The sequence below is a fragment of the Andrena cerasifolii genome, chromosome 1, assembly GCF_050908995.1.
Source record: "Andrena cerasifolii isolate SP2316 chromosome 1, iyAndCera1_principal, whole genome shotgun sequence".
Lineage (NCBI taxonomy): Eukaryota > Metazoa > Arthropoda > Insecta > Hymenoptera > Andrenidae > Andrena > Andrena cerasifolii.
The window spans coordinates 31246942-31273088 of NC_135118.1; the positions used below are offsets into that span (position 1 = coordinate 31246942).

Here is a 26147-nt window from a genome sequence, read left to right on the forward strand (position 1 = left end):
CCCCTACGCCTTGGCCAATGACTTTTGACTACTCAGCTGTGTCCCAGCGTATTCGTTGCCTCTGGGTATGTATCGCTATCCTCCTCGAGAGGACGGGCCCAACGTCCTTCCCAGTGACAGAGGCACAGTTGCGCTTGAAGACAGAGATATGACAACGTCGCGCGAAGTACGTAGCGGCCATTGGGCCCTCCCGAGCCACGCGGCGCCTTCTTTAGAAAATCAGACAATACCCAAAATCGATACAGAATATAATCCCATGCCGCCAATTCTCAGCACTCCAGCTTCTCCAGCTCCTACTCTTCCCCACCGAGGCCAAAGCACCCCCAATATTTCCTCCACCCACTGTGCACCGCCGCAACGGGCACCCGCCCACCTTTCTTCACGGCGGCCTCGCTCTGAATGGGCTTGCTCTTCTCCTCGAGCGCCTTGGCCTTCCGCTTCCTGATAGCGATGCTCTTCGCCTTGAGTTCGTTGAACGGGAGCAGCGCCTGCCTCTCCCAGTCGCCGGGCGGCAGCACGATCGAGTCGTCGAGGAACTCGTTGATCGCCGACAGAAGCTCGCGCCTCTCGTTGGCCTTGTACGCTACCTTGTGGAACGACGTGCTGGCCATCAGCGTGGCGATCGATCTACCGATCTCGTGGTAGTCCAGGTCGGCGTTCCTCGGGCCCAGCAACGTGAACATGAAGCGGACCGGTATCGTCACCTCCGTCATCGACGGGATGAACACGCCCTCGGCCAGCCGGACGAACGCGATCGTCGGCTGGTCCAGGAAGTCTACAGCGCCCACTAGGACCACCGTCGCCTCCGCGCCAGCTGGTATTCTCTTCAGGATGTAATCGTTGTGGCTTTTCTTCAGGTCCTCATTGCTACTGGTGTACGTCAGCTCCTCCTTCATGTCCACCGCCGTGTGATTGCTGTCCAGGGCCAAGCTCGACGTCACGATCTTCGGCTTCGCGTCGTTCAAGTTCTAAGGGGAACATCAGTCAGAGTTAGTTGCTGTGGCGAGGAGACGTTGCAGCAGCGGGTCTTTTTTAATGATATGCATACGATGCGTTGGGCCAGGCAGGGGGGGTCCAGAGGGTTTCTAGGCCCACGTTTGGGCAAGCTAGAGAAACGCCAGAGACGGATGCTGCACTTTTCGCGACGGTGCACAGTGTTTCGCGGAGGACAAATTGGACAAAACGGAAGAACGTGAAGTGTAGCTTGAAATGTTAACCCGCCGGGAGGCGCACCCCATATTGGAACACAGGCTGTCGCTACTGGGCCAAAAATACCCAAAATTGAAACATAAAATAACACGGTTTTAGTATTTTTTTTTTAACTCTGTAATTTTTATGTTTAAGTACAGTGTTTTAAGAATCAAACAAAATTTATGGAATAACTTAAAATCTTTATTAAAGTTCTTTAAAAAATTGTAACAAAAACTCAAACAGTGGTAAATTTTACCCAGTAGCGCCTCCCGCCGAGTTAAGGGGTCATGCTCAGTCAGGAGGCCGAAAAAGGGTGGTTTTGGAATTTTTTTACTCAAAAGCTATAACACATTTCTCAGAAAATCTTTTTTTATTTTAAGGATTGCATATAGTACCGTGCATCGTAATTTTTTTATTTAAAAATATTTAGCAATAACTAAGTTATTGTCCATCACTCGAAAGTTCTCTAAAAATAAAGGCTTCTGTGGTGACCACTGCTGCTCGAAAGTCGATCTTCTAAAATAAAAAATTCAAAAGAATTTACTTATTATATTGTATTGTCTAGTATTTGAACGAAGTTTTTTTTCGAAATAGTTTCAATTTTTATTATAAATCTTGCTTGATTTTCGTCAATTAAAAAAAAATAAGCATCGGATAAAAAAATCCTTCGTTCAAATAATAATATAATATAATAAGTAAATTCTTTTGAATTTTTTATTTTAGATGATCGACTTTCAAGCAGCAGTGGTCACCGCAGAAGCCTTTTTTTAGAGAACCTTCGAGTGATGGACAATAACTCAGTTATTGATAAATATTTTTAAATAAAAAAAATACGATGCACGGTACTAGATGCAACCCTTAAAAGGAAAAAAGATTTTTTGAGAAATGTGTTATAGCTTTTGAGTAAAAAAATTCCAAAGACCACCCTTTTTTCGGCCTCCTGTTTTTGAATTTGCCAATTTGTTGTCAAAAGGGATAGGTACTAGAGGTTTATATCAAATCTGGGGCCATTTTTTCAAACGCGTGGCATTGGCAGAATGTTTATGCTTTTCATTTGCTTTTTATAAGTTCTGTTTAATACTGCCGTACCATCAAAACTAGCGAGTCTGTTTTTTTTAATACTAAGAATTTGCGGTGATTTTTTATGTTGAATGCTTATCAACTTCGATGGGACTTTTACAAAAAATGCCAACGTGATTTATTGTATATTAATTTAAGGATCATTAAACTATATATTAACGTCAATTTCAAGTGCCCGAATTTGCCCGAGGCACTTGTTAATCTAAACATCCGATTTGCTTTCCCGAATTGTTTATGCGATATCTAGAATGACTTTTCCATCCTGGATGGTGTCTTCAGTTTTAAAATAGCAGTCAAAAGCGATACACGTATTAAAAGTAAATTAATAAAAAAAAGTGATACAAATGATTTAATAAAAAAAAGTGATACAAATGATTTAATAAAAAAAAGCGATACAAATGATTTAATAAAAAAATGATACAAATGGTTTAATAAAAAAAATGATACAAATGGTTTAATAAAAAAAATGATACAAATGGTTTAATAAAGAAAATGATACAAATGATTTAATAAAAAAAAGGGGAAAAAAATAAAAAAAGTGAAAAAAAATAAAAAAATGTTTCTAACAAAAGTCATTCAGTATTCAATTGACAACAAATTCCAAAAGTAAATATTAATAAAAAAAAACTTGTTCAATAGAAAATCAAAATCACCTCAAATTTTGAAATGAAACTATATATTTTTTATACATCAATCTATGCACCTTTATATTCTCTGCAAAAGTGTATTAGAGTACTCAGGTCGAAAACTGATTAGTTCCGCAGTTACGATGCTTTTTCCCGATTACCATACACGCGAAACACTGTGCGGCAGAAGGTATTTAGCATCTTCTCGGAGAAATCCCGATAAAATCTACCAAACCGGGAATGAATTTCCCATGGCGCAAAGCTGAGACGTTACCCTCTAGTAACAATCCCGGAGAGCGTGACAGCGCTGAAAGGACGCACCTCAGTAATTGAAACACATCTATCAGAACTGAAAGCTCGAAGCATTCCGCGAATCGGCGACAAAGCGCCAAGCTCGAGCTTGTTTGCTTCCGAGGGAAGCCAATTTAATTAACCACGTCCCGCTCAGCTCGTCCTGTGCAGAAAATCCGCCTCTGAAACTCTAGGAAAACTAACGAATACCCAAATGAAATGTACAGGGTGTTCCATTTATCGCGATCACATTGAACCTCCCCATTGCTTTCGGGGATGGCAGAGGAACGAACGTTCAAGAGGCAATTATACATTTCGCGTCCACGAAAGCGACGAGGACGTTCAAGCTGGCCGCCACAAATGGGGCGTCCTGTACACACGGCGGAATCGTTTGCTACTCGAAGTTTGTCAACTGTAGTAATACCAAGCAGAAATTGGAAGGGGAACGAAAATCGTAAAAAGAACCATCGGGTGATTGCTGTATGCACACGGACGGGGAGACAAAGTACTGCAGAGAGGAAATTAAAAAAAAAAAAAAAAAAAACGACACATGGCTTGACAAATGAAAAATCCCACGGGTGTGCAGAAGGGAGTTGCTGGACAGTATTTACATTCTTATTTCGAACACTAGAGGTGGACATAGAAGCCTTTGAATGCAAAATACAGAAAAAGGAACGAAAAAGAGTCACAAGCTATAGAGGGACGACGCACGAATGTACAGCGAGTTACAAAATTCTAGGCACGGGTGAATTCTTTGGACTTGGTTCAAAAGGTTGGAAGGCTTTTTGTTGGGGTTAAAATTTATGAGTATTTAAATAGAATGTGTTTCTCTGGTTGGCGAGCGAACGAGTGGAAGTGAGAATTATTTGTTTCGCGAGAAGAGATTTAGAATGTTTCAAGTGCTACGTAAGAGCAGGTGTTAAATTTTGGATGTGGAAGTTGGTAACTTATGTCTCGTCCCATTGGACTTTCAAAATGTACTTCATACTTGGAAAAAAGTTACAAAAGCTGAATTAAATTGCAAGTTTAGGCAAAGAAGTATTTATTTTTAAGTCCAGTTCGCGAAAAGTAATAAAAAAACTGTTTAGCTTGAGGTGAGATATTATTTTCTTCATACCTCAACTTATACTGTATTTTTTATATAAACTATTGCGATCTTCGGTAAACAAAAGCGGGAAACAAGTGATATTGACTGGTACTTATTTAATTTTCAATTTTATTTAACATAAATCATATAAATTTCGAATTCGTCAATTAAATTTCAATATGATCTTGCAAATTATTTAATTTTCAATTTAGTTTTACATGAGTCAGATAAAATTCTAATCCGCCAATTAAATTTCAATATGATCTTGCAAATTATTTTATTTTCAATTTAATTTTACTTAAATCATATAAATTTTTAATCCTCCATTTAAATTTAAATATAATCTATCAACTTATTTAATTTTCAATTTAGTTTTACACGAGTCATATAAAATTCTAATCCGCCAATTAAATTTCAATATCATCTTGCAAATTATTTTATTTTCAATTTAATTTTACTTAAATCATATAAATTTTTAATCCTCCAATTAAATTTCAATATAATCCATCAACTTATTTAATTTTCAATTTAGTTTTACACGAGTCATATAAAATTCTAATCCGCCAATTAAATTTTAATATAATCTTGCTACTTATTTTATTTTCAATTTAATTTTACTTAAATCATATAAATTTTTAATCCTCCAATTAAATTTCAATATAATCTTGCAAATTATTTAATTTTAAATTTAGTTTTACACGAGTCATATAAAATTCTAATCCGCCAATTAAATTTCAATATAATCTTGCAACTTATTTAATTTTCAATTTAGTTTTACACGAGTCATATAAAATTCTAATCCGCCAATTAAATTTCAATATCATCTTGCAAATTATTTTATTTTCAATTTAATTTTACTTAAATCATATAAATTTTTAATCCTCCAATTAAATTTCAATATAATCTTGCAAATTATTTTATTTTCAATTTAATTTTACTTAAATCATATAAATTTTTAATCCGCCAATTAAATTTCAATATAATCTTGCAACTTATTTAATTTTCAATTTAGTTTTACACGAGTCACATTAATTTTTAAGGAAAGTAGCACATTTTGGCGAAAATTGGACTTATACTCGTTTGGCCCACCAGAGACTCGACTCCTTAGTACAGCTCCTGAACTCAGCAACCCGCTGTACATCATGGACATTACAGGCTATGCGTGGAATGCAAGAATCGTAAAGAATAGGGCACAGTTCTACGATCTAATCAGCTAATTAAAAAACAGTCGCTATTCCCTATCACGAACTCCCTAAAAGGCCAATTCTACTTGTATAAACGCCCCCTCGAAACTCCGCGAGCACGCGGTTCTAAGCGATCCTCGCGTTTTGCAGATCGTAGGTCCACGTGCGGAAGTTATAGTGCCCTACCATTTCCAGAACGACACTACTGGGAGGCGATGAGAAGTCCGGGCGGGACACACTCATTCCCCTGTAAGTTCATGCAGGGGGGATAGGGGTAGTTAATGAGGCGATATGTGTCTCCACAGAGTGTGATCAGTGGTGGTGCGAGTAGGCGTATAGACTAAGCGAGTAAGGTTGAAAATACTGCGTTGGAGTCGGGAAACGAGAGATTTACATGTTGGGTTACATGGTTCTCAGAGGCTTCCCGCGCAGCGTCTTCTTCCTCCAGAAAGACGGACTGCGGAAACAACATTAGGACACACTGTCAGTCAGGCATCCCTGTCTACACATTCCTAGTCATTATTTCTCTTTAATCGAACGTTCGTCGATCTCTACGGGCCGTCGATGTACACCGAGTTCTCTTGATTCCTGGTCACCACTAGTGTTCCTTCTCGAGAATTTCTCGAGAAATACTATAATTGCTAATTTCTTATTTCTCGAGAAATACTATAATTACTAATTTCTTATTTCTCGAGAAATACTATAATTTCTCGAGAAACTTAAGTCTAGGAAAAATATTATAAATCTCATTTATTTTCGAAAATTAATTTATTACTAGTTAATCGCGAACGTATAACCACATCTACGATTTATAATACATCTTATTAATAATATTAGAACCTATATGAATTCCAATAGAAAATTACAGTACAGAAGATTCGATATTATCAACTGCTAAAGGTGCTCTTAAATTCTTATTTAAAAATTTAGAAAAATTGTATACTGAATTAAGTACCTAATAAGTTTCTTGTGGCTATTAAAGAAGAAATATTGAAAAGAGACTTTTGCACGATCCAGAATTTCTTCCAAAAGGGTCAAAAGTCGCATTTTTTTTTCATTTAACAGCCAAGATAGATATTTCTAAAACGTTAAAATATAGCAGGAACAGATTTTGCTACAAAAAAAAAAATAGATTCGCTGACGCTACATTAGACATATTGTGCTATTTAAAAATAAATTTTAAAACCAAAAAGAAATGTTTTGCTTTGTACAAATTTTGTATTAAATAAATAAATTTACCAATTATATTAAATATCTATTTTTTCATTCACACAAGTTTTGTACAAATTAGACAGGAATATTAATTTAGTTAAAGTTGTCTTGTGTTTTTCATAAATATTATCAACGTTATTCCAAAAATATAAATTTTGCAATATTTTTTTCAATTTCTCGAGAATTCTCAAGAAATATGATCTCATTTCTGATTTCTCGAGAAACAAAAAATATCGAGAAATCTCCCTCCACTACTCCTTACTACGTCATATGCCCCGTTACGTCTGGCATCCCTGTTGGGACCGGTTGGTGCAGGGTTGCCAGGAAAATCCTTGCGCATGGAGGTAACATGACGTCACATAGACCTATATACACTCGATAGCGTGGAGTCACTTGACGTGGATTGGCTTCGTATTAGCGTCGATTGGTGTGACGTCATGGCGTCACCAACAGAAATATACTGTTATTACAGTTCCGATTCCCCTACTCCATACTCCCTACGCCGCCATTAAATCTCTACATATGGCAACACTGGTTTGGTGTCCGAGAATCAAGGGAACGTGGTGTACAGAAGACTAGCCACCTAACGCGCATCACCCCGAACGTCTGCGTTTCTTTTGAAGATACAGGAAAACAAACAAGCTCGACTCGCCCCTATAGGCAAAATTAGGCTGGTGCTTAGGGCGTCAATTGGATAAGAGGCGCAAACTGGTATTTCCCTTGTTGCCATTTTTTAAAATAAAGTTTGAAGTGAAACATTACAAGTTGCACTATAAATGTTCTAAGCTACAAATAACAATTCAGAACAGGGTCGTCAAACAGACCAAACAAATGAATTGTAAATAAAGGACGCAATTTGGCAAGTTCGCCTAGGAAGAGGTTATGTTCTGCGCTAAGTGAAACGATGGTGTTTCCTCGGATGTTTTCCTGTATCGTCAAAGGAAACGGGGATCCTCGGAGTGATAACGCGTAGGGCAAAGGTCAGCGCACACATACCAACTTCACGTGACGGTTCAGTGCCGTCAGTGTGAATGGTCCCTTTGTTTCAGTGTCGGTAACTGACGCCGCTGAACCCTCGTAAAACTAACGCGTCCGTAGACCTTAACTTGCCTCAATGGTCGAACACGGGCGCGAAATTCTAGTTCTCTATCAAGCTGAGAAGCTTCATCCCGCGGCGAAGCGCCATTTTATCCAGCAAAACAACGCTTTTAACCGTCTAAGCTCACCGACATACGTTACTGCAGCTGGCTAGTGTCTGCGATTCTCGCGGTCGCGGTCACTCGGCTCGGGCAGAGATTGAGAACGCTACGATATCTGAACACCGAGCCATTCAACACATTCACATCACGGCATCAGCTAACCCGGCGTTAGTAAGATGGGTTGCCACAGGCTCAGAAAGATCTTAAATTGACTATAACTTTCTAACAACGCTTGACAGCGAGTCGTGCCTCATTGTCAGTGCAGAGGTACTTCCCCACAAACATTATTTGGGTGGTACCATACCATTTGTGTGACATTTCCCACGTCACCAGCGCCGGGTTAACAGCGACTGTGATCGAGCAGCTCACACACGTTATAGATATATCAGAAGAAGCGGTACAACCGAGTTGAACCGCGGGACAATTACCTGCAGGCTGGTGTAGCTGGCATAGTTCCTTTTCCCGCCGAAACGGAAGCCACGGTCGTGATCGTGCACGTGCCTGTGCCTGAGGAGGAGGGCCCTCATCACCACGGACCTGTCCTCGGGGAGGATCAGCTCCTCGACCACCATCTGCTCGACCACCCTGTACGCCAGGCCGGGCAGGTCTTTCTCCTCGAGGTCGAGCAGGACCACGCCGGTCTCCAGGCAACGGCGCAGATTCAGCAGGGAGTGGAAGCTCAAGGAGGCGACGTGGGGCCTGCCCCACCTGTCCGCGCCTTCCTCGACGTCCTCTTCGTATTTGATCCAGCGAGCGGTCTCCTTCCACTCACGCTCCTCCCCTAAACCGTGCAGCTCGTCCAGCTGGACGAACACCTCGTGGGGCGAGTGGTCGTACATCTTCTTGAAGGTGTCGTGGGGTATGCCACCCTCTTTCCTGCGGCCGATCTGCACGGTAGGGTGGGCCGCCTTGTGCCGCCTCATCCCCCGGGGATCGTCGCTCCTGTGCGACTCCAGGTCGTCGATGTCCAGCTCCTGCAGGGTGCTCGCCTCCTCTGGCTGCACGCTCACCCGCCGGGTCAGCAAACCGGCCCCGTCCGGGAGGCCGGCCCCCGAACGCTTTCGCCATTGCGGGTCCTCTTGCAGCGAGTACTTCCGCGACTTGTAGTGATACCTTCTGCAACGAACAATTACGTGCTTCACTTTCACTTTAAGGGCGTGTAAGGAAGCTTCTTTAACGAGGCGGGTTAACGCTTGCAGCGGAGACTTTAACGCTTGGAAGGGCGTAAGGTTCTGAGAAACGGCCCTTATGCTTGCAAGGAGAGGTTTTCAGGTGGACGTTTCGGATAGCTTTGGTTCTCGGATACGTTTTCGGGGACCGAAAAATCAGAAATACGTGGTTTTTTATTTTGGCCTGTCGGCATGCTTAGGGGGTGGAACCACCCCTCGAAGTTCATAAGGTTTTGAGGCGTCCGTCTCCGATTGCTTTGGTTTTCATATATTTGGAGGACTGAAAAATAAGAAATACGTAGGTTTTTATTTCGACCTGTTTGCATATTTTTTTGGGGGGGGGGGGCTGAGTTGAAGGGTTAAAAATATTTTTAATGCAAATTTAATAAAATTCGTTAGGTGATTATAAACGTTTATTTAAATCCAGTTTTCTTTTCTTTTTACCTCCCTCCGAGTGCGTCACTGCTCAGGGAATTGGAGCAGACTAATTTTTTAATTGTTCTGCTCCGACATCGAGATACGTCCTACAGCTCCGCTTTATGCTTCGAGTAAAACGTTTCCACGTGGCAACGCTGGCGCTCAAATTCACCGGTGTTAGGCAACGCTGGTATTTGTTTGAAATTGTTAAAAATTGAGAATTGGTGTGTAACAAATTTTATTCGTCTGCTGTTGTAGAACAAAATTCAAATAATAAAGAAAAAACTGGCATGGCTCCACTGCTCCGCGCTCCAACTCCGAGCTGCAACGCTCTGTCTATTGTTAGTTTGAATATTGTAACACTTTGTTGAATAATAATGTATAATATTCATTAAACTAATAATAGGAACTTTTGCAACTCTTCTTATGAACTTTGAGGAGTATTTTCATCCCTTAAATATGCAGACAAGTATAAAAATGAAAAAGACACCTATTTCTTAGTTTTCGGGCCTCTGAAAACATGTCCGAAAACCGAAGCAATCGGAGACAGACACTTGAAATCCTCTCCTTTCGGTCAAACCTGCTCGAGTGATCGCTACTGCCAAGGGAGTTCTGTTTGAATTGTCTTAAGAAAATATTTGGGACCGTTACACAAAAATTTAAATGCCTTCTAGAATATATGTTCATATCTTCATCACTTTCAGAGTTATGGAGGCGTGCGGTGCCGATTTTTTTCTCCTTGAAATATACTATTAAGCATATTCGTATTTTTTAATCTTTTAACTTTTCAGTGATAACTGCACATTCGTAATACTCTAATAGTATTTTTCTGGAAATACAGATTTTGATATGATAAAATTTGTAGTTCAAGAAGAGCGATTTTCCACGGTTGTGGAATAAAGCGATATTTTTATTTTATTTTCGCGGTATATCCGCTTTGGAAATCATAAAGGCGCGACATTTGAACTCGAAAGAGTGACCCAAAAATAGCCACTTTTTGGTCCCACGATTTTGGAACTGAATTTTATGTAAAACGATACCTTATGATGAGACATCAATTACACGAAATTTTTCAGGTTGAGGTGACAATTAGTTTCTCAGATATGGGAGGTCAAAGAAGTGAAAATTCGTTAACGCGTCAGCCCATACGCTTCGGTGTACGGACTTTTATGTCAGTCCGATAATTTAAACAATTATTTCCAGGGGTTTTGCTGACAGCTAAGAATGAATTTGAACTTAGATTTTCAAAATTCACAATGCCCGATTCAACATGATGGACGATGTGTTAAAAAAGCACCCAGTCCACAGACATTTATATTTTTTTATTTTTTTTTTTTTTCGTGAATTTTTAAAATTTAAGTTCAAATTCGTTGTTGGCACTCAGTAAAACTCACAACGGCCGTTACAATATGGTGGACGATATATTTAAAAAAAACACCCAGTCCACAGAAATTTATATTTCTTGATTTTTATTTTTTTTTTCGTGAATTTTGAAAATCTAAGTTCAAATTCGTTGTTAGCTGTCAGTAAAACTCGCAATGGCCGATTCAACATGATGGACGATATGTTAAAAAAAGCACCCACTACACAGACATTTATATTTTTTTATTTTTATTTATTTTTTCGTGAATTTTGAAAATCTAAGTTCAAATTCGTTGTTGGCACTCAGTAAAACTCACAACGGCCGTTACAATATGGTGGACGATATATTTAAAAAAAACACCCAGTCCACAGAAATTTATATTTCTTGATTTTTATTTTTTTTTTCGTGAATTTTGAAAATCTAAGTTCAAATTCGTTGTTAGCTGTCAGTAAAACTCGCAATGGCCGATTCAATAGGGTGGACGATATTTAAAAAAAAACACCCACTACATAGACATTTATATTTCTTGATTTTTATTTTTTTTTTTCGTGAATTTTGAAAATCTAAGTTCAAATTCGTTGTTAGCACTCAGTAAAACTCACAATGGCCGATTCAATATGGTGGACGATATATTTAAAAAAAAACACCCAGTCCACAGAAATTTATATTTCTTGATTTTTATTTTTTTTTTCGTGAATTTTGAAAATCTAAGTTCAAATCCGTTGTTAGCTATCAGTAAAACTCACAATGGCCGTTTCAATATGGTGGACGATATATTTAAAAAGAAACACCCACTACACAGACATTTATATTTCTTGATTTTTATTTTTTTTTCGTGAATTTTGAAAATCTAAGTTCAAATTCGTTGTTAGCAGTCAGCAAACCCGTGGAAATAATTGTTTAAATTATCGGACTGCCATAAAAGTCCGTAAATCGAAGCGTATGGGTTGACGCGTTAACGAATTTTCACTTCTTTGACCTTCCACATCTCAGAAACTAATTGTCACCTCAACTCTACAATTTGTTCCGATTGATGTCTCATCATAAGGTATCATTTGGCACAAAATTCCGTTCCAAAATCGTGGGACCAAAAAGAGGCTAATAAAACAGGCTTCATTTTCGGGTCACTCATTGCTGATGGGGTGCTTCGCACCCCGCGTGACCACGAAGGGTAAATAAGTCGACGCGCAGCGAAGGACCTCGTGCAGCCTGCAGCGCGTGGACGTGATTATCGCTGCGCACGGCTTTACTTGTGTCTCTGCGCGCTGTTGCACACCCCTGCCTCTACATTTTCCCGCTTAACTGTTGTTAAACTCGAACTTTCTCGCCAGAAGCGATCCCTCAAACTCTTACATAACATAATCATGCTGCGGCAACACAGTGTTAAAAACATGGGTCAAAACAGACCCAGGCACGGTCGTCCGAAGGTTAAACGTTTCACCTCATACGATTCAAAGCTACCACCTCGATTCACGTTAATATCATCATTAATTCCAACGAACCCTATCAAACAAAAGTCACATAATCAGCAAAAAGGCGCATGGTCAGTTTAAGCGCTAATAAAGTCACACTGATTACGACCATCATTGTTCTTAATCTAGCTCCCGGAAGCGGGGCCAAAACGGCAAAACGAAGGAAGCATCGTTCCCTCACAAAAGCTACAATCGTTCGCACGTCGAGTGCGGTGACAATAACTAGTCGCGCGCGAGAGCAATCATCGACGGATTGATGACGAAAGTGCGGCAACGTAAATGGCCGTGAGGTGTAGCGGCTTCTGTGAATAGAAGTGCCCCTGCGCCTCCCACATTCCACCCCTTTTCAACACCGAGGATAGCACAGGGCTGTTCAACGTCGGCGCGACAGCACGCGCGCCGCTTCGGACGCTCCCCTGTGTACAGACAAACGGTGCACGGTCTTGTCAGCGGCCCAGCGAAATGCAACAAACAATAGCGGTGCCACGAGCCATGCAACCCAGTGCCAGAGCTGTTTTGGTGCTTGACCCTGGCAATCGGTAGTCCGTCTGCTCAGCCGCTGACGAAAGTCAGGTGCACCGGGCGCGTGCAAGCCTATGAGAAGCCTCTTCCTCGCTCTCCCATGAAGCGGCGAAGGGGCTTAGCGATTTAGAAACGCCACCCTGCACTGCCGCGAATGGCGACAGAGATGGGCACACTGTGTAACGATACTTGTTCCGTCGGATGTGGCCGATGTCCGCGTTGTAGCGGTCCGGCCGCTCGTAGCGCAGGGCCATTGCTGGGGGGTGGAAACGTCACACTCGCCACTCGCCACTCATCCGTCGGGTCCGCGGCACCCGGATCAGCGAGACCAACCGCGACGCGATCACACCAATTAGAGGAGTACGAAGACAGCGGCCTCGGCCAGCAGAGACTGCCTGGTGCGCCCGCACAGACAGCGTTGAATCTCTGGCCGAAGGCCATGACATTAGACAGCAATCGCAAACTGGTTCGCGGCCCTCCCGCTAAATACGTGCAATTATCTCGGGCTCGGTACACCGGGGGAAGCGGAACAGACGACACCTAGCTGAGACGCGGGGTGTATCGATAACGTGGTAGTTGCTGTTTTCGGGCAACTAGTGTCACTGCACTCGACTGCTTCGAGGTGGCTCCGAGTGGGAGAGGAGCATGAAGTGCGCGCGGTTTGTGTGAATTTGCGGGGAGTACTCAGAGAGGGAGCGTGCAGAGTTCTTGGGGACTAGGGGAAGTGCGAATATTTAGGTTTGTGTGGCGTGGTTTGGCCTGTACGAGATTGGGACATTTTTAGATTGTGTATTTGACGGTTTATTGAAAATATTTTGATTTATTGAGTTATTGGAGGGTAATTGAAATTGTTAAAATGTGTTTAATATGAATCGAATGTTATTTAATGGGTTAGTAAAAATATTTTGATTAATTAAATTATTGGAGGGTAATTGAAATTGTAAAAATGTGTTTAATATGAACTGAATGTTATTTAATGGTTATTCAAAATATTTTGATGAATTGAATTATTAGAGGGTAATTGAATTTGTAAAAATGTGTTTAATATGAACTGAATGTTATTTAATGGTTATTCAAAATATTTTGATTAATTGAATTACTGGACGGTAATTGAAATTGTAAAAATGTATTTAATATGAATTGAATGTTAGATAATGGGTTAGTAAAAATATTTTGATTAACTGAATTATTGGGGGGTGATAGAATTTATAAAAATAAATATTTAATATGAACTGAATATTATTTAATGGTTTATTAACAATATTTTGATTAATTGAATTATTGGGGGTAACTGAATCTGTATAATAAACCATTTAATTGTAGTAGGCATTTGACAATGCGGGATCGCAACAGATTCTAAATTTAAATTAAAATTTTTCTGACAGTGTCATTTTAGGGTTTTTTTTCTCTTCTGTTATATCCCGCTCATTGTGCCACAAAAAAAGGAAGAAAAAAAACCAAATATGTACTAAGCTAACGCAATTTGTTGGTGTAATAAAGACGTATTATTAATATTATTATTATGGTTATGGTTATTATTATTATTATTATTATATTTGCTAATTATTATTATTACTATATTGGTTAATTATTATAGACTGCCTCTTACTTCCTAAGCTATATGCTTCGTTGTAACTAAAAGTTACTTCCCGTTGAATAAATAAATAAATAAATTGGTAGTTTCTAAAATACCATAAAAGGAATCTATTTAATCATGGAAAACTTCGAAAGTATTTTATGCTCGTGGAATATTTATTTAGAGGCACGAATAATATCAGCGATCGCGGTGCACGTGACCTCGAATTATCTGGCCCTGGTGCACGGTACCAGGTCTGTCGTGCTCAAACTTCCCTGAATTTCCTCTAAGCGACACGATCGACCCTCCCTTGTAGATAATTGCGCGCATCTACGTTCAGCAAGATCTTCGTGTCATCTGTAAATTAGCCGAAAATATACCTCGCTCCGTTATTGCGAGCAAGGTCGACTAATTAGCATTTCAATCATTTCTACCGCTGCCTATTTAGGATGACAATACAATTCCCTTTTCAATTACACGCGAGATATAGCTTCTTAATTGCTGAGGCGATATCTCCACTGGCAAAGCTACTTTGGGCCCATTAAAAAACAAAGTGACATCTCGTTAACCCTTCCTAATACAATAAAACTGTTCTCACAAGCACAGTATTTTAGGCGTCCGCCTCCGATTATTTTGATTTTTGGATATGTTATAGCGGACCGAAAAATAAGAAATACGTGTTTTTTTATTTCTCCCCGTTTTCATAATTGGGGGGTGAAAACTGCGTTCAAAATTAGGGTTGAAAAATCATTTTTGTGGATTTTTGAAAATCTGATGAGTCAGTCATATTTCGCATTCAAAGACACAAAATTCATCCATTCACACTATTCCCCTATCGCTAATAGTTCTCGAGATATTCCACAAAAATGATTTTTCACCCCTAACTTTGAACGCAGCTTTCACCCCCCAAATATGAAAACGGGGGGAAATAAAAAAACACGTATTTCTTATTTTTCGGTCCTCTATAACATATCCAAAAATCAAAATGATCGGAGGCGGACACCTAAAATACTCTCCTTGTTAGTATCCACTGGTCCTCGCAAAATTATGCAACTCTTTTGTAAGAATTATTTTTATAAAATTTTAAATATAGCAGAAGCATTTCAGGCGATGGAGTCAGATGAAACACCCTGTATATTCGGCGAGCAAGCTTCTCGCCAAACTCTCTCGTTCCCCTGAATATTTTATTTTCGTTTGCTCGTTGCACAGTCCTGCAGATAGAAGCCACTTGGCATATCACGTTCACGGAGAACGTTCACCCGTCCGCGGGCAGGACAGCTTAATTGATTAGAGCCTTCTGATCCGGGTTCGTATCCCCGTTGAGTGACCCAATCGCCCGATTCACCGCGTTCCTCTACAATGTGCACGTGGGTTGCAAGGGAAAGTGAAAGCGACGGGCACGAAATTTTGTAATGGCAAGCGTAAGATGCGCTGGACCAGGTAAGAGGGTTTGCAAAGGAGTTTCGCTCCTCTTTGGACGAAGTGGAGAACATTTTCGTCGAGATGGAGGAAGGTCAGGGTCTCTCTCCCTGTAATGCGGAGGTCGCAAGTCAAAGTAAAAGCGAGAAGCTCGAAATTTTATAATTGCAGGCATGTTTTTTCGCGTAATTTTTATATAAATTTTTTATAATTTTTATAAATTTCGCGGAATTTTTGCAGGAAAAAATCAGGATTTCAACTTCAAATAGCTGCCATGTTGTTTTAACTTAATATTTCGGAAAATTCTCTCCGTCAACCTGAGGATGCATTAATATACTAACGAAATCATTTTTGTTTTTTTATTTTAGATAATCTGGTTACGAATGGCAGTGCTCACCGCGAAAGCAAATTTTGAAAAATGCTTCTTGGATGTCGCTTGTTATTTTATTATAAACGTAAATATTTTTCTACGAAAAAATTACCAAATGTTCTTTAAATGTTGCTCTTTTAAGCGCAAAAAGTTCTGTAAAAATACACGCTACCCCTTCTTCAAAAAAAATTCACAAATATTCGCCTCACACACCGTTGTTATTGTCTTCGGTCAGTCTATAAACCCACAAAGTTGCGTTTCAATCGGTGAGTGCAGGTTCGCGGTGTTCCCTTGTAAGTACTACCACAATGTGGAGGTAGATTACATCTCAAAGTTGAAAGCTCTCGAAATTCAAAATTCTTCTAACAAGGAGAGTATTTTAGGTGTCCGCCTCCGATCACTTTGATTTTTGGATATGTTATAGAGGACCGAAAAATAAGAAATACGTGTTTTTTTATTTCCCCCCGTTTTCATATTTGGGGGGTGAAAACTGCGTTCAAAGTTAGGGTTGAAAAATCATTTTTGTGGTATATCTCGAGAACTATTAGAGATAGGGGAATAGTGTCAATGGACGAATTTTGTGTCTTTGAATGCGAAATATGACTGACTCACCAGATTTTCAAAAATCCACAAAAATGATTTTTCAACCCTAACTTTGAGCGCAGTTTTCACCCCCCAAATATGAAAACGGGGAAAAATAAAAAACACGTGTTTCTTATTTTTCGATCCTCTATAACATATCCAAAAATCAAAATGATCGGAGGCGGACACCTAAAATACTCTCCTTGCAAGTTACTCTAATTACAAGATATGATTTCGGCGCACTGGTTCGGCCTGTTAAATAATTAAATAAAAGCTATTTTGCAATTTTGAGAATTTTTACCAAATTCCAACGTTTTGATCAATGACTATGACCATTCTCAAGGAAAGTTAGATAAATGGAAAAAAATATTGTGTCACCGGTTAACCGACTGGTGCGTCACACGTTCCCAGCAATGAACGTAATATTTGTTTAAAATAATTTTTTTACAAAAGCATACGCAGTATTTTTATTTCCTTTTATCTAACTTTCCTTGAGAATGGTCCTAATCATTGACCGAAACGTTGGAGTTTGGTAAAAATTCTTAAAATTGCAAAATAGCATTTATTTAATTATTTAACCGACCGAACCAGTGCGCTGAAATCATATCTTCTAATTAGAACAATTTTTACGGTCGAAATTCAAATTATATTCTCCTAAGTTATGCGCAAGATCCCCTGAATTAAGGCGCACGATCACCACCCCTGTTTGTACCACACAAACTGAAGAAAAATGACGTTAAGCCAAAAGATGTCAGGGGTCCTCCGAGTTCCCTCCACGAAATTAAAATTAGTTGCAAGGAATAGGGATAGAAAGACTCACTTGTGGTCGTGTTTCTGGTGTCTCCGACACTTGCGATCCTCCTCGTGGAGGCCAGGCGCGATGGTCTGCGGTTCCTCCTCCCTCGAGGTAGTGACATCCTCCTCCTTGATGTTCTCGAACTGGACTCGAGGGCTACCAACGGTGGGGCTCTCGCTGAACCCGGAGGCAGCCCTCTCCGAGATCGGCGCCTCGCTCTCGCTGCTGACGACGTTCTCCGTCTCCTCAGCGGTATCCTCGTCCACGTCGTGCACGCTCGACGGCAACACCCCGTTGTCCATCGAGTCCACGTCCTGCCCGTTGCCATTTCCATGGGCCTGCCCATTCTCCTCTTCTTGGCCTGCTTCCGCTGTGGATCCTTCCCTGTAACAGCGTTCCTTTCATTGATAATAGCCGACACGTGGATTCTTGACAAGCAACAATCATCGTTAAATCCTTGCGCGGAATTTGAGAAGTTACGTCCATAAGTAAATTTGGGCCAAATTGACTGAATAACATATATTCGCCAGAAACGAGTGCATTGAATTTATTATGGTTTAATATTTGAATTATTGTTATTTAATTATTACGGTTTAACATTTTAAGAACTCACTAAATTTCTACAATGAAAGAATAAAAAATAAAAGAATTAAAAATAGGAAATTCAAAAATGGGGAATTACAAAAATATAATTATAATTATTTGTTATTGACGGTTATTAGTTATTTAAAGATATGCAGGAGTTTCAGTCGAAATAATACAGTAGTAAAGGAGGAATGAAAATTTATAACTAAATTTTGGGTCAAAAAGGCCCAATTTCCATACAAGGGTTAACCTTTAGAGGATCAGGATTTTGTCACTGAAATTGTAGATTTTATTTACTTAAAATTTATGCATATATATACCACCAAAACGACCGGCAAAATATCCAAATTCTTAGGTGGCCACTATATTTTCCAGCTCGGCCCTCCAAAGGTTAAACATTCTTCCCTAATTTCTTCGCGGTTACATTGCTACTACAGTGTTGTCTCGTTACACGCCCTGGCCTCTTGTTTCGTTACAAGTACATTTCTCCCCCCACTACCTACTTCACCGTCGCCGCGGCAAAGAAGAAGGAGAAGCCAAATAGCTTCCCTGTTTCTTACACTTTAGAGCTATAACGACTTATAAAGAGACAACACTGTCTTCCGAATCCTGCAGGGTGGATTTTAGTAATCCACTTTAATTAGCATTTCAGCAATTCGTTGAGACACCGATGTGTCGCGAGATATTAGACAGACTTACGGTGAGAGGTGTCGTCGCATAGATCTGGAATGAAGGCTCTTCAGGGGCATGTGCGGGTGAGGGTAATTTCTCTTTCGATGCTCTGCAAGAAAAACATATCAGCTGCTTAAACAAGGCCCCTGCCAAAAGCGTCGCCATAACAAATCGTACACACGAAATTCACCGCGTTCCGAAGCAACGACGTATTTGCCAGCAGAAGCTGAAATTTCCAAATTCTATTGGCGTCAGTCGTCTTCGCGACACGGAACGCAGGAGGCACCGAGGGGGCCACGAAAATCCTGCGGCACCGCAATAATATATCAAGAATAAAATAACGCCGCCGCGACGTGCCAGAAAGCATGAGGCGGAATTGTCCCAACCTTGGATCGCAAGAAAAATCGATTTACATAACCATTTTCAGTTCTCGAGACTCCTCGGTGGGGAACAATGAATTATTGTCGCTGGAAGTTACGTGCCGGGAGCTTTTGTTCGCCCATAACTCAAGTTTCATAAGCCGCCAATGCAAGGAGGGAGGGTGGGGGGGGGGCGGATTAAGCCGCGGAAAGTCCGCGGTTGTGCGAGCGATTGGAAAGAATTTCGACGAGAGAGGAGGAAGTGGAACTTACGATTAAAGTCACGATCGCCATATCGCGGTGGTGGTCCTCGGTCCCGATCTCGATCTCGATCGGATCCAGCCGAATCGGAAGGCGAACCGAGACGGGCTACGTCGAACTTCTCCCCAGTGTCCATCGCGAAAACCTTCTCCATCTCCTCGTCGAGTTCCGGTCCCGTTTCGGCGCCATGACCGTCGACCTGGTCGGGAATAAAATAAATTTAATAGTTTGGGTGAGATTGACGCGTATCTGCGCTTGGTCAGTGTACACAGTGAGTGTGCGTGTGCGCAGAACGCCCATAGGCGTTCGGCGACTGTGTGTAAGAGATACGGTTAAAGGGGTTCCGCACGCGACGTATGCTTGAGTGCCTAAAGTGGCAGCATCGAAGAGTTAAGAAAACTTGAACATAAGGAACGTTTAATGAAATTTTTAAAAAAGGGAATTAAAGGTTTTCTTGTAAGTAGAGCATCGGGTTTACTTGTCCTGTGTTAATGGAGTAAATTTGATATTAGGTTAGAAGTAAAACGTGAGAAGATTTCGAATTCAATTTTGTTATCGAGATGTACTGTTATAAGCTATTGATTATGTAATTTTATTACTGATATTATTTTGAATCTTTACTAGCACGAGGTGCCTCCTTCCCCTATGATTTTTTATAAACACAAAATGTTCCAGTAATTTTTGGATTACAACTTTGAAATTGTTATCGGCCAGTTATTGGATTACAGTAAAAATCGCGGAAGGTAGCACGAGCTATTGTTGGGGATTTTATTGGAGCATAAAGGTCGCGGTTGCACGCGAACTTTTTTTGGAAAAACAACTTCGAACAGTGGCCCACGCAGGGGGTCCTGGCACCCCTAAAGAAGGGGGTTTGTCAAAAGATAATGAAACTGAATTTTATTTTTGATTATATTTTTGTAATCCTCTAATGAATTTTATTGAATTTATATTAAAAATATTTTTATTCGTTCAACTTAGCTCCTCCTAAAATTATATAATGAGTGCGCCACTGATATCGAATATAAATCAACCGATGCGACTGAAATTGCCAGGGGTTGCTACTAATTTCGCCTATTGCGTTCAATATTTATTTTCGATAAATTTCAATTAGAACAACAGCCTTCGATGTTATTTTTCAAGTCTATCGCGTGGAAGGAGCTGTTATCCCGCGGATGACATTATTGTTGACTATAAAGGCAGTTGCATAATATCGATCTATTCCAAAGAGGGAGCCAACACTTGCGAGCCACGACGTTTACTCTCGACAAGCTAATACCATAAGCGGTAGGCTTTTCATCGCTAAACGACGCTAAAGCGTATTTATTCGAGGAGGAAATATAACGATCGGTTTCATCGCGCCGCACGCGTGCACGTCCATTCGCAAATATCTCCGCGAGAAGCTACCGCGTTCACTCATCCAAATTACTCGCGCGCGTATTTCTGTGTTTCGTAATAATAATGAAAGGAAATTAATGAGAAGGAAAATTTTGAAACGTGCATATTTTGAAACGCGAAAATTTTAATCTATAAAAATTTTGAAACCTGAATATTTTGGAACATGAGAATTTGAAAACGTGGATATTTTGAAGCATGAAAATTTTGAAAACTGAAAAGAGCAAATTTTGTAACTTAAAATTTTGAGAAATGAACACTTTGAGAATTGAAATTTTTGAAAAATTAAAAACGAAGGAGAAACGTGACGCGAAAAATCAATGTAGAAGAAAAGCACCAGTAGTTTCTAAATTTAATTGAAGAGCCCTTGTATATAAAGCAGTGAAGGTGCCAAAATTAAAAACGAAATTTATCGAAAAATGTTCTACGCGCCGATGGTAATGCTGCAGCACAAAATTCCATTTTTGGCATTTACAGTATTTTCAAGAATCACTCTTCAATTTTATTATTCTAAACTGCTGCGAACAAAACCCTAATCCTTTCGCTTGGATCAATTTTCTTTCAGCTAAGTGGAAAGGCGGAAAATTAATTTCCAAGTGTCTCAGAATACACCGCTATACAGCAAATGAAGACCAGAAGGGAAAATCGTTTTCCCACGAATGACGCAAAGAATAGGGTAAACTCGGGTAAGTTCGTGGTACAGGTTACTCCGTGATACTTTTTCATTTATCTGTAACTCGAAATTGTCTGACTCAATTTAGATGGAACAGAAACTAACAGACAGCGTTGATCTTCTAGTTTATGTTGTGGTAAAATAATTAGTCAATTCAAGGTAGTGTGATAGAGTGAGAGAGCATTTTGTTCCAGCAGCGCGTTATTCGTGAAATTTTTCGTGCTAGTGTGGACGATCGCTTGTTTATGTGTTATATGTGTATTAGAAGATAAATAGAGAGTTCAAACTGCAGGTAAGTGATGGTAAAATGATACTTTAACAATCTTACTATTGAAATTATCATACAATAAGGCATCAGTGTTATTTTTGCTTATGAAAAGTGACTAAATTCTTATTTTTCGTGTGCCTGAGAATGCGTTTCTGCTTGCGCTGTTTGAGAAATTTTGATGGGCAATACCAGAAACAATGTTTCCTTACGTCTCGGACATCTAACGATCATGAAACGATTGATTATGCACAAAATAACAATAATATAAAATAATATAAAGTAATGTAATGTAATGTAAAGTAATGTAGAGTAATGTAAAGTAGTGTAAAGTAATGTAAAGTAATGTAAAGTAATGTAAAGTAATGTAAAGTAATGTAAAGTAATGCAAAGTAATGCAAAGTAATGCAAAGTAATGCAAAGTAAATCAAAGTAATGCAAAGTAATGCAAAGTAATGCAAAGTAATGCAAAGTAATGTAAAGTAATGCAAAGTAATGCAATGTAAAGTAATGTAAAGTAATGTAAAGTAATGTGAAGTAATGTGAAGTAATGTAAAGTAATGTAAAGTAATGTAAAGTAATTTAAAGTAATGTAAAGTAATATAAAGTAATGTAAAGTAATGTAAAGTAATTTAAACTAATGTAAACTAATGTAAAATAATGTGAAATAATGTAAAGTAATATAAAGTAATATAAAATAATATAAAGTAATATAAAGTAATATAAAATAATATAAAATACTATAAAATAAAATAATGTAAAATCATATAAAATAATGTAAAAAAATATAAAAAAAAGTAGCTGATGGCCATATCACGGGCTAGCGAGAACTATCACGGAGTTACCAGAGCACTATCACGGAGTAACCAGACTATATCATAACAACTTAATTTTGTATATTTTCAATTAAATATACTTAGTAAAATTCTGTTAACCTATTATTTATTTCTCTGATGTCTGTCCCATCATTATATCCCAGACTCCCTTTCAGAATATGTAAGTAAATAATAGCAGTTAATGGACAAATTCTAAAACTATCACGGACTTACCCGAGTTTTACCCTACTCTCCCAAGTTTGGGGTCCAGTTCATCCGAGCGAATAGAACCTTTGAATCGAGTTTTTCAATCGAACGCTTCGATAAAGGATGCACTCGAGCCGGTCCCTCACGAGGATTACGAAACAGTTTCGTACGGGAGACCCTCTCTTGCGTGAAAAACCTTGATTGTTTTTCGTGAAACCTAGCGTACATTCCCATCGCAGCGGCGCTACTCCAACCAAAGCACCCCCGAAACTCTCCCGCTCCTAATGCAACGTGAATTTCAATCAAAGTCTCACGCTAAGGGCTAGCCCTGCTCTTCGTTAAACGGCACCCAATCAGTGGCGCACCCAAAAGGGGCAGACACCCCCAAAGAAGTTGCTTTGTAAAAAGCAAAGACTACTTGAATTTTATTCTTTAAATAAATCTGTATAATCTCCCACTAAATTCTATTAAATTTACATTCAATATATCTCTCTTAAAAATATTTGCATCCCTTCAACTCGGCTCCCCTCAATATTAAATCCTGAGTGCGCCACTGTACCCAATCACTCTCCCCTGCAATTAATCGGAATTTTAATAAAAACCCCACTTGGAATTCTCAATTCGTAATTTTAATAATCAGGCGCAAGGGTTCAAACGATTCTCGATATTTGCATCGAAACGGCAAGTGCCGCGATTGAATTACCCAAATTGTTTAGGAGCGATCGGCGCAGGAGGATATTTACTGCGAATCGACGTGCAAGGGTGTTTCTTCAGTGTCAGCGTTCGATTTCCTTTGACTGGCTTTATTCGCACCTCTCGCTCGGTTTATAGCCGAACCCTTTTACGATAATGGCAGCGAAGCGAGTGCACGGGGGACACGCCATGGCGACCATTAACGCGAGACGCGGGTTTTAATTCCGTCAGCGAGACGGGGCGGTCATTAATGACCGCCAAACGTCAGTCAGCCGGCGATGAAGGGCCGTCGACAACTCCGGTGCACACGTTTCGCGCACTGCGTAAATAGCCAGGGCGAAACACGTCTGTCGGAGGGGGTGTTCGAGCCTGTCCCGAGAATTACGTCACGCCGCTGGGCACCGAGGAACCGCTCGAAATCGGTCAGCCTCGAAATCAGCTGTGGAAAGCTGGCGAGGGTCAATAGTGCAAAGTCGAAGTGAAATTCGGGATTGCTGAGAAAGGCTTCGCTTGGCGGATACGGGGTGCATTTTGACAAAGCAGTTTTATTAAGTTATATTAGACTATTAAATGTACACGGTTATTTGGGACTATTATTAACCGAAATAGAATAATAAAAGAAAACTGTGTCAGCTAAGAATTACCTATGTTCCATAAGGAATTAGTATTTTTTTTCAAAACCACATGAATTTTAGATAAAAGAGATTGAAATCTAGGGTAAAAGCTTATTTTGAAATGTTTGCGAGTGGAATTTTAGTAAAATTATTTGGGCTTATTATTCACCGAAGAAAAAACAAAAAATAAAGAAACCTATGTCAGCTAACAATTACATATGTTACATAATTAGTATTTTTTTTCAAAACCACAAGAATTTTAAATAAAAAGAGATTGAAATCTAGTGTAAAAGCTTATTTTGAAATGTTTGCGAGTGGAATTTTAGTAAAATTATTTGGGCTTATTATTCACCGAAGAAAAAACAAAAAAAAGATACCTATGTCAGCTAACAATTACATATGTTACATAATTAGTATTTTTTTCAAAACCACAAGAATTTTAGATAAAAGAGATTGAAATCTAGTGTAAAAGCTTAGTTTGAAATGTTTGCGAGTGGAATTTTAGTAAAATTATTTGGGCTTATTATTCACCGAAGAAAAAACAAAAAAAAAGATACCTATGTCAGCTAACAATTACATATGTTACATAATTAGTATTTCTTTTTTAAACCACAAGAATTTTAGATAAAAGAGATTGAAATCTAGTGTAAAAGCTTATTTTGAACTGTGTGCGAATGGAATTTTAGTAAAATTATTTGGGCTTATTATTCACCGAAGCAAAAACAAAAAATAAAGAAACCTATGTCAGCTAACAATTACATATGTTACATAATTAGTATTTTTTTCAAAACCACAAACATTTTAAATAAAACAGATTGAAATCTACTGTAATAAATTATTATGATATGTGTGTGAGTGGAATTAAATACATATGTTACCTATTCAGTCTTTTTTTTAACCACAAAAATTTTATGTAAAAAAGGATTGAAATCTAATGCAAAAAAAACAATTATTCAGAAATGCGAGCGTAATTCGAAGTCAAGATGGTCCTTCCATTCGACGTGTGATCAAACTATCCGCCACCCGAGGCTTAAAGAGTAAGATACCGAGAGTTGCTCTAATCTTGAAGGGCAGAAGGAGTTCGGGATAAAAGAGGAGAAATATTGAAACACAAGCGGAGATAAGAGACTTAAGGTATTGGAGCGAGGGAAAGCGATCCATCCCCCCAAAATACAGTCCACGAATCGAGAGGGGCTCGAGAAGAGTCCAAAGTAAAGCATGAGGGAACTGGAGAAGGGTCCGAGACCCGATAGACATTCAATGATGAATCAGGAAGTTCCGACGAGTTGAAGTATCGTGTTGTCGCGCGTGAGAAGTATTCAAAGCGGGCGATGGAGAAGCACGAAACAAAAGGAGTCGCGGAGATTAACCAGTGATTAGACGAGTCAGCAGCGCGACGTTGATAAACGTTAGGAACGGTTCGATACGTCCAGAACTGAAGTCGCTCCTCCCGACGAGTGGAAGGAACAATCAGGAGGCAATCTCTCTACCGCAGAGAAAAGCCAAGACACTGTACAGAGCTGATCAATCAATCGAAGGAGCTTGAAGGGACCACCAAGATCTTCGCTACGTCGAGAAACTCGCGGGAACGATTCCACAACCTTCCATCTCAAAACCACCACCCGTGCCTTTCCAACTCATCAGAAGAAACTAAACACACACCACAACACCGAAGAATATCGCTGGCTACATGGCAAAACTGAGCCATCATCAAAACTCCACTCTGTCTACAAAAATCCCATTCCCGTGGAAACCACTACAAGCGCCAAAAATCAAATTCTATACTATCACCATTAACGCGTAGAACATTTCCCGACAGACATTTTTCTGGGCCCTTTAACTCACTGTTAACCCTTAACTGGTATCCCGGGGTCAGCTATGACCCCAAGCACGCAAGGTTCGCTGCAAAATATTTGGTTGTCCGAGTTTGTAAACTGAATTTCTAATTAATTTTAAAATAACAGTTCAACTTTCTACGCTTCTATTATTTTCTACGTTACCTAAGAAGAAAATATTCATAGAGGTTGATCTAATGTCGACTTTACAAATATCTGT

General features: G+C 39.6%; 1 protein-coding gene across 15 annotated transcripts in view; it reads right to left on the reverse strand.

Moving 5' to 3' along the window:
• The window catches only part of Ae2 (anion exchange protein Ae2), a 102529-nt gene that overhangs the window by 4926 nt on the left and 71456 nt on the right, over positions 1-26147 (reverse strand). For 10 of the 15 annotated variants that reach the window (XM_076825129.1, XM_076825156.1, XM_076825165.1 and 7 more), the window contains 6 exons: positions 19446-19632; positions 18841-18922; positions 17581-17940; positions 8299-8986; positions 5854-5916; positions 374-968 (listed from right to left, as the gene is read on the reverse strand). In XM_076825129.1, coding sequence (XP_076681244.1) covers positions 374-968; positions 5854-5916; positions 8299-8986; positions 17581-17940; positions 18841-18922; positions 19446-19632 — 1975 coding nt within the window. Of the gene's footprint in view, positions 1-373; positions 969-5853; positions 5917-8298; positions 8987-13002; positions 13380-17580; positions 17941-18840; positions 18923-19445; positions 19633-26147 lie in introns of those variants that run through there. The other 5 variants (XM_076825104.1, XM_076825115.1, XM_076825174.1 and 2 more) reach the window with 5 other exon arrangements.